At 31.3% G+C, this 9,209-nt stretch overlaps 1 protein-coding gene and 1 long non-coding RNA gene across 2 annotated transcripts; one reads left to right on the forward strand and one right to left on the reverse strand.

Moving 5' to 3' along the window:
• Positions 1-1,132: 1,132 nt before the first annotated feature.
• Positions 1,133-2,422, reverse strand: LOC129913766 (uncharacterized). The gene has a single exon (XM_055992610.1). It carries the CDS (start codon positions 1,751-1,753, stop codon positions 1,400-1,402), a length of 354 nt encoding a protein of 117 aa, XP_055848585.1. The 5' UTR covers positions 1,754-2,422; the 3' UTR covers positions 1,133-1,399.
• Positions 2,423-7,455: 5,033 nt separating this feature from the next.
• LOC129913768 (uncharacterized) lies at positions 7,456-8,258 on the forward strand. Its single transcript, XR_008772088.1, has 2 exons — positions 7,456-7,951; positions 8,013-8,258. It is a non-coding gene; the product is annotated as an uncharacterized LOC129913768 (long non-coding RNA).
• Positions 8,259-9,209: the final 951 nt, after the last annotated feature.

Below are 9,209 nucleotides of genomic sequence, written 5' to 3' on the forward strand. Positions count from 1 at the left end.
AAACTGAAATGAAGTTCAATTCAAATTTAACGAAGTTTTCAAATTTTGTTTCTAAAATTCAACAAAGGATTCTTTTTTTAATTGATAACATTGAATGTTTTTTTTTTTTTTTTCTTTTCAAATGCATTTATCCCACATTTGTGTATTTTTAAAGGATTGAAAAAAAAAAAACACACACACACATTTGTACCGATATTTTTATAACTTTTGCAATTAAAAACCTGAATATGAACCACTGTGTGATGATATAATATGAGGCCAACCTGAGACCAATCCATCCCTGTTTACATCAAATACATATAATTCACCTTACCTTTGTGCTAAATCCTCTCAAACTTATTAAAATTGTTTGTGAAACTTTGGAAATTTCAAAGAAAACCCTTTAAGTCTGGTGTGCGTATTTCTGGTTTATCATTTATGGTGAATAATAATAATAATAATAATAATTTGCTTTAGGTCAAATAGCGCGACAAAAGTTTATACCAAGTTTAACTTTTTCATTTCCCTTTTTTTCGATTGACAACACGCAGCAACAAAAAAACAAAAAAAAAAAAAATCAAACCATGAAGAAGCAATCTCAATGAAAACCATCTTCATTTTGTTGCAAGGATGGCTGAGCAATTTTATAAGATTATTCAAAGTTGAGTGCGCTTCTACTAATTGGCTCTGTCGTTGTTTGCTTGTTGAATGTCGTTTTATGAAATATATGTATGTATGCATTCATCCTACATAATATTTTACGGTTCCTTTTCATCCACACAGAAAACCGATTAGTTTCTCATTAAACACCAAATAAAAAAAAAAAAACAATGGCGTAAATGATTGCAATTCAGTTGACCTGGACACAAATTTCTAATTTATACAATTTAAATAAAAATTTAAGAAAATAAATAAATAGAAAAATTAATTATATTTTTTTTGTGTAAACAAAACGTTTATTTTAAGATGCAAAATGAATAGAAAAATATTATTCACCGCACTTTTGATATGTATACAGTTAGATGTAATAAATTCATAATTGTCTTAAATTAGATATTATATAAATAAATATAATAATTAATATTTTTTTTTTTGTATATATAAAATATTTGATAAAGTAAATATTATATAATTATTGAAAATAATTTTAAACAAAAAAAATTAACAAAAAACAAATAACATAGTCTCTCTCTATGCGGAGAAAGGCCTACGATTTATTTTTTATGTGTATTGCCATTCCCATTTAGCTAGGTCTTGAGCCAACAGTCAAGACCAGAAATAAAGTATCCCAAGTAAAAAAAAAAAAAAACAAACTATAATATTATAGTCCTCAATGTGTGTCTCCATGATGAGTGAATAATAATAATAATAATAAATCTAAATCCTATGAGCGTACCAGCTGCTAATTAATTATTTTATATCAATTTCTACGATCGCTGGCACGTGCCGTAGTCTGACGAGATTTCTCTTTTTCTCGGAGCTCCTTTATGGCCCCCACTGTGCCAAACATCACCTTTGCAGTCAGCTGAGTTTGGGTTACAACAGAAGTCGATGACATCGCCGACGCTGACTGTGACGCGGCATTGGCCATTTGTGACAATTTCCCCATTGGACCTATACTGGACGCAGCTGACCTGGTATTGTATGACGTAGCTGCCGATGATATTGACGACTCGCGATCACCGCTCGAATTGCTCGCTGTTGCGTATGCATTTGCATATGGGATATAATTGTTGTTAAGGTCACGACCGCAACTTCTGCACTGATTTGACATGATCGTCGTCTAACGGTGTGGTGTAATTAAAAAAAAAGTTTTAATTAAACTAACTGTAGTTAGTGACAACAACAACAACTATTACGGGGACAGAGAAAAGCGACGATCGTTTGTTGTATAGAGAGACTTTTCGCTTTTTCGGTATTTTTCGGACAGATGACGAGATCGACGACGCCTATACACTTTCACAGACCCACTAGAACTACTAACAATTTTCAAATTTTTGCTGCTATTGCTTCTTGGTGTATCTGTGTATTTTGCTACACACGCTGCTTCTGCTACCGCACCGCGTCGCGATAATAGTGGCTTTTTGGCTTGGTGTGTTGCCGCGTCCGTCCTCCGTTAGCGTTATGTATTTCTGTTTGGCTGGCTGTCGATCGTGTACGTACAAAATGAGGAGGTAAATTTCTCTTCACTTTTTTTTTTCTTCTGGTAATTTCTTTTTTTTCTCTTTTCTTCGGAAATGAGAAATTGCTGAAATTTGAACAAGTTCTTTGAAGATTTGTAGAATTTTTTAAACAAAATTTTTCTTTAGAAAATGCGGACTAAATCACTTCATGGAGAGAAGAGACACCGACGACGATCAACGACGATCTCTCTAAAAATCAAATGTTCTTGAATGCGTCTCGATCGAATTGCACCTGACTTGATCGATTCCACTTTAGTTTGCTGCGCTGTGAGATACAATTATTCACGTTATTTTGTTGCATTTTGCTTGTCTCTTGTTTGTATAGGTTAGTATTAATGGAGAGGAGAGGCAATAGAAAGCTTTTTTTGTACGATTTCTCCCACTTTTGAGCTTTTTTTTTTTTTGTTGCCCTCCCTCTTTTCCACCTTTAGTTTAATGTAGGAAGGTGGCTTATTAAAGAGGATGATCGCTCATAAAACTCAATGAACTTATAGGTATTGAATAAAAATATGATGAAAAAATTAAATTTTTAAGAGAGAAAGAAAAATAGAAAGAGAGATTTTTAAAGAGACGTGAAAATATTCAATGTGTGAGTATAAACAAATTATTTTAATATGTTCGTTTGTAATGGAAAGAGAAAAAAAAGTAAAACAAACAAAACTACAAAAAAAAGTTGTTGCTATTTTTTTTTTTCTTATTTCAGCCGAGACTTTGAGACTTTTGTACTAGTACAACTGGACAAAGATGACTTTTGCAAGTTACGAGTTCAATAACTAAAAAGACGATAACGACAAATATTAGCGAATACAGAGAGAGAAGAGAGAAACAAGTATCATTTTATTTTGAGTAGTGGTTACTGGTTACTTCTACTCTAACTACATCTTTATTAAAAACAAAATAATTTTGGAATGCACACAAATGCTGAACGAAAAATATAATTAAAAAAAAAAAAACTATCACTCACTGGCTATAGGTAGTTGGGCAAAATAAAATATTAGTGATTAAAGAAGAGGCCAACAGAAAAATGCAAAAAAAAAGGAATTGAAGCAGTTAAGCTAAAGTTAAACTTTAAATTTACTAGTACTGAATTTGAGGTATCTGTTGTCTCCAAATAATGTTGAAACTTTCAGAATAAGGCTGCGTCCATATTATGTTGATTTTTGGTGATCGACATTCTTCATCAACAGGGAGAAGTAAATGTGGAATTGTTGCTCAATAGCCCGAACTTAGCCAAAAAATGTTCAAATATTCAATTTTCTTTACAGTGAAAAATGGCATTTGCATTAAAAAAATGACATTTCACTGACATTTAACATGAAAAATAACACGTCTAAATTAAAGTGAGAGTAAGTGGAAAATTACTTTTTGACAAGAATGTCAAAGGGATTGACATGTAGAACCAGATATCTATGCTCGTTAGATTTTTGACAGTTCTGATATAAAGTCATCGTTTTTCTTATGAAATTTAAAAAAAAAATGGCCAGTAAATTTTCAACCGATTTTCATATAAAGCACCTTTTGAATTTGGAATATTTTATATTTTAATTATAAATTATAATTAAAAAAACTAAGTTCTAGTTAAAGTTCATGACAAATGTCCATGTTCAAGTGGAAAAAATGTAGTAATTAACAGTTAAAAAAAAAAAAATAAATAAATAAATAAAAACACCCAAATATGTTGAAAATTGATGATCTAGAATTTTTGCCATCGCTGAAGGTGTTCAGAATAATAATGAGTCTAATCCATTTCTCTACAAGTTGGATGCTTTAGGGTCTTAAAAATTAAGTGTTTCCTTTTATCAAATAGAATGAAAAAAAAAAACAGAAATTCTGGAGGTTAAGGGCTATTGATCTATCTATGAAACATTTCAAAAGTTCCTTTAGTTTCAGAAAAAGATCTTCTTTAAGTTCTGTGTAGGTAATGCACAAATTTCAAATGAACTTGACCCATTATTATTCTGAACGCGTCACTTGTTCATAACATTATTTAGAAGAGAGAGATTATAAGGTTAGATTTTGACAACCGGAAGGCTTTAAATCAAAAACATAGAATAATAAACTAATATTCAATAGTTATAGGACCAAAATACTATTTAGTGCCTAAAAAGTTGTTACTTTGGTTGAATTTCAATTTTCTTCAAGAAAAAGTACAAATTAGTAGAAAAACTATATTGAGTTATAAAATTATCATTATTTACATTTACAAGTTTGAAACGTAAATTTGGATTGAATTGTTTGCAAATCACGGTAACATTGTGGTTTATCTTTTTAACGGAGTGGTACTTAAAATTTTAAAGCTGATTTTTGGTAATAAACTTTTAAGAATATTAAATTGAAATTCATTTTTTTGTGATTCAATCTCATAGGAGACTTACGTTGTTCCTATAGTTCAAATAATAATATCGGAAAGCTTAATTATGTATATGATTTTACAAATAAAACTGAAACTTGCAGTAAAGTAACGCAGTTGTTTGGTTTTGATCACTTTCTGTTTAAACTGTCGTAAATATAGAAATATCATTCAAAACAACGGTGCAAATGTTATTTTATAATAGATTAAATTATAACCATTCTATATCAACTAAAATATATGCAAATATATTGATAAAAATTTCCATATTTTTGTTTCAAAATTCACTGCACTTATTAGGCATCAAAAAGTATTTTGGCCCTAAAACATTTTTTTATATAATTTTTTTAATATTAAAAAAAAAAAACGATGGAATTCATTCATTTGCCGCTGTTGTGTGAATAAACGTAAGATAAAACAGAAATAAAAGTTTATTAAGTAAATACCTTTTTCTTGCATATTAGTACCAATAACTTACTTCTTCAGATAAAATAAACTAAAAATATTACCTTTTTGAAATCCCGTTTTAAAAAATTTGGCTACGTAGATATTTTCACCATATGTCATATAATATTTTTATTTACTTTTTGCATCAAACAAAAGATGGCATTCAAATCTAATTTTCAGAAAATTTGGAGTTACACACTTTTCTGGTTTCACCGACGATATTCAATATTTTTTTAAACAAGGGGCAAATCATGCGAAATTTTTTAACTACTTATACAGGGTGTCCCACAGTCACCGCCCCAAATGAAAACCATGGATTCCTGAGGTCATTTTAAGTCGAAAAACTTAAGAGGTAATTTTCTCGTTTTCGTCCCGTGTTCGAGTTACCACGGTTTTTATGATTTTTGCTCTCTTGTCCTTTAACTGGCATTATCTTTGCCAAACTACGTTTGATTTGAAAGATTTTTTTTAGAACCAATCAAGAATTTATTACAGTTTAAGTTTGTCTTCAAACTTTTTTTTCTGTGGACAACCGTTTCTCCACAATTTTGCATCAAACACAATTTTCTTCGTTTTTTAAGTTGTTTTTTACACTTTCATATCATTTAAGTCAAAAAAACACGTTAATGAGTATTAATTTTTTGTGCTTTTTATTAAAGCCCAGTTTATTTTCATAAAAAAAAATAAGTTTTATTTCATAAAAAAGACTACTGAAAGTAATTAAAAAAAATAAACAAACTGAGTAAATTAAAAAAAAAATAATTTTTAAATACAAAATTAATTTAAATGAATTAAAACTTCTTCTGAGCTTTATCTTTTTGTTCCTTTCTTTACCACAATAGCTCAGAAAAAGTTTATAATTCATTTAAATTAATTTTTTATTTAAAAATTACTTTTTTTTAATTCACTCAGTTTGTTTATTTATTTTTTAATTACTTTCAGTAGTCTTTTTTATGCAATAAAACTTATTTTTTTTATGGAAATAAACTGGGCTTAAATAAAAAGCACAAAAAATTAATTCTCATTAACGTGTTTTTTTGACTTAAATGATATGAAAGTGTAAAAAACAACTTAAAAAACGAAGAAAATTGTGTTTGATGCAAAATTGTGGAGAAACGGTTGTCCGCAGAAAAAAAGTTTTTGAGACAAACTTAAACTGTAATAAATTCTTGATTGGTTGTAAAAAAAATCTTTCAAATCAAACGTAGTTTGGCAAAGATAATGCCAGTTAAAGGACAAGAGAGCAAAAATCATAAAAACCGTGGTAACTCGAAAACGGGACGAAAACGAGAAAATTACCTCTTAAGTTTTTCGACTTAAAATGACCTCAGGAATCCATGGTTTTCATTTGGGGCGGTGACTGTGGGACACCCTGTATAGTGACCACAACGTCAACGAAAACATAAGATGATCAAATTAAAAATACACTGAAAAAAAGCTGATATTTCATGAGCTGGTTGCGATTTATTTTAGTGTAGCTATCAGCCATTTCAAACTTATTCATTCTTTACCGAACATCTTCTTTATATAAGATTTGTGTAATATAAATATAATAAAAAGTAATCTTATAATTTACTTTCCATATGTATAAGTGCCGAATAAGTAGTTAGGGGTGCCATGATCTAAGTTAGTAAAGGTTTTATTTTGACAGGACAATAGTTAACAAAAGTTTACTTCTACCCATCATGTGTTTTTAGAGGGTCACCATGGCGTATGTGTAACTTTTTTTTTTTTTATTTTAAATATCACGCCATTTATTCGCCTATAAAAAAATTGTTTAAACAGTAAAGCTTAAGAAGTAAATATCATTAGTAATTTTCCTCTCCTTACTCGCTCTGTTTGAAAATAGTACCATAAATGTGCAAGTAAGAGAAAACAAAAAATCACACAAACAAAAAACTACTGAAACCAACAGGTCGTCCATTGGTGTTATTATGTTTTGTTTTGATAAATGCTTCCACTTGCATCTATTTCTATAAACAAAGCATCAAAAAAAAAAGCTACAAAACAATCTTTAAAATACCAACGCAAGTCATATTTTTTGGTTTGGTTGCTCACCAAAAAGAACATCACAAAGAAAACAAATAAACCATAAAATAAAGAGAAAATCATCGTGTTGTGTACTCCCTTCCTTCCTATACTATACGTATGTATGTACGTCGTCGTCAGTTGTAGGTACTATTAGTACCCAGAAGACGGAGGAACTATAATAATAATAATGGTGGAAGAGCTGGGGGCGTTATAAATGATAGCGTGTTGGTTGATGATGGAGACCTACTTCCACGGATTCTCGGATTCAATGGCTAAAGCTGAAAAAGTGTGTCAGTCAGGCACTAACGTCGTTGAACTGCAAAGAGAGAACTTTTACACTTCTTACCGTTGCCTCGCAGGTTCTGGTTCTGGTAGTTGTGTGGTGTGGTATGGTTAAAGATCGGGACGTGACGGCCGGCATGAAGAGGAGGACCGGCCGGTTAGTGATCATCGGCGGCGACTCTGGCCAGGCTGTTGTGCATTTTAATTTCAACATTTTGTCTTCTGCTCTGCTCCCTGTGTTCCATATTCTCACTTCTCGTTCTCAGCCTCAGTCTTTTTCAACTTCGGTTAGCACTAGGTAAATTCTCTTCTTGCTTCTTCGTTGGCAAAATGGCACGTTTTTGTGATTTTTGCTTTGGTTGTTCTTAAAGCACATCGCAATCGCACTAATGCTTGCAGCCTGATCGGGGCTATAGCTTACCATCAGAGACACCTGATGATGTCGACGAAACGATAGTGGAAGCACCTATATGTGGCCGTGTTTGGATTTACGAGTTTATCTGGTTAAGGACTGGATTATGGCTATTCTATGTGTCTATCATAGAGCCCCTCTCTCCTGTTCTAGCACAGTTTTCTGCGTTGTTTTTGGTTGAGTTCTAAGTGAAGCTCCAGAGTTCAGTGTAGATCAATTATTGTAATTTTTTTTTTCTTCTTGGTAGAATCAAGAGATGCCAACAAAGTATGCTATTAAAACCACGCGTGAGATTTTTCTTTAATGATCATTGTTTTTTTTTGCCCAGTGTCTGGAGCAGGAATGTAGAAAAATCGTGAAAACAACTCTGGTAATCAGCGAAATTCTTTAAACATGTGGTACCACCATTGTCGATAGCAATGGCGATGGCTATGGCGACGATTTTGACGACACGACGACGACGAGTATGGTGAAGCACGAGGTGTGGGTAGACAGGTAGACGAACAAGTGTTTTGAAGCTCTTTCTCATTTGTAGGCATAATAAATTTTATAAATACAAAAAAAAAACTTGACACACTGTTGTATCTATTGGATGCTAAAGTTGAGTTATAAAATAAAAATGATCAATAGTTTTTTTTTTTGTTGTTACTTGGGCGTTCATTAAATGTGCATCTAGGCGTTTTGAATTATTATTAATGAAAAAAAATATTCTTTTTATGAAAATTATTGCTAGACAGATTTGAATGAATGTGGGAGAATTTTTGTTGAATTTTTGACAGACATGACAGATGTGGGTTCATTATTATTTTTCGTAGAATTTTAAGACTTGTTTTTTAAAGGAAATACCTATACTGAACTCGATCTGAAAAAGAATAAAAGATGATGTACAATGAGCTTAATGCCTCTACAAGACTGCACAAATGGTAGTGTATAAATTTAAGATGTTCTAGACACCTGTTATGGATAGGTTTATTATAAACGGAAGCAATCATTGAATGTTACATTTAACCTACGCTTACATTAATTGTTCAAGCACGGTTAAACTGAACATTAAAGCATGAAAAAGGGTTTTAAAGAAGATCAAGCCTTATTTTAGGTGAAAGTAACTGGACAGAGTATCTAAATCCTTAAAGACCTGCATAAAATGGCTTTGTTTGAAATTTTTGAAAAGACAAGGGTTTTTGGCTTTCCCAAAAGGTGTAGCACGTTATTGTAGGTGTAACTGTTGATTTTTTAATACTTCTTTTCCAAATTAAGTCAATTTTTTTTTTTAAATTGCCCCTCCCCGCTAAACGAAGGGGAATAGACCCCCCCCCCTCCCAAACGATTTTTTTCTTGTCTCAACCCACGCTCTAGCTTTTTGGCACATTGCTCCTGAATCACCCTGTATTTTTCTTAAAGCTACTGAAATTAGCTTAAACATGTAACCTTGTTTAAGAAGTTAAAAATTCTTTCACAACTGAACATAAATGGAAGGAAATGTACGGAGTAAATTAAATTTTTAGAACAAAACATTTAATAATAG

The sequence above is a fragment of the Episyrphus balteatus genome, chromosome 3, assembly GCF_945859705.1.
Source record: "Episyrphus balteatus chromosome 3, idEpiBalt1.1, whole genome shotgun sequence".
Taxonomy (NCBI): Eukaryota; Metazoa; Arthropoda; class Insecta; order Diptera; family Syrphidae; genus Episyrphus; species Episyrphus balteatus.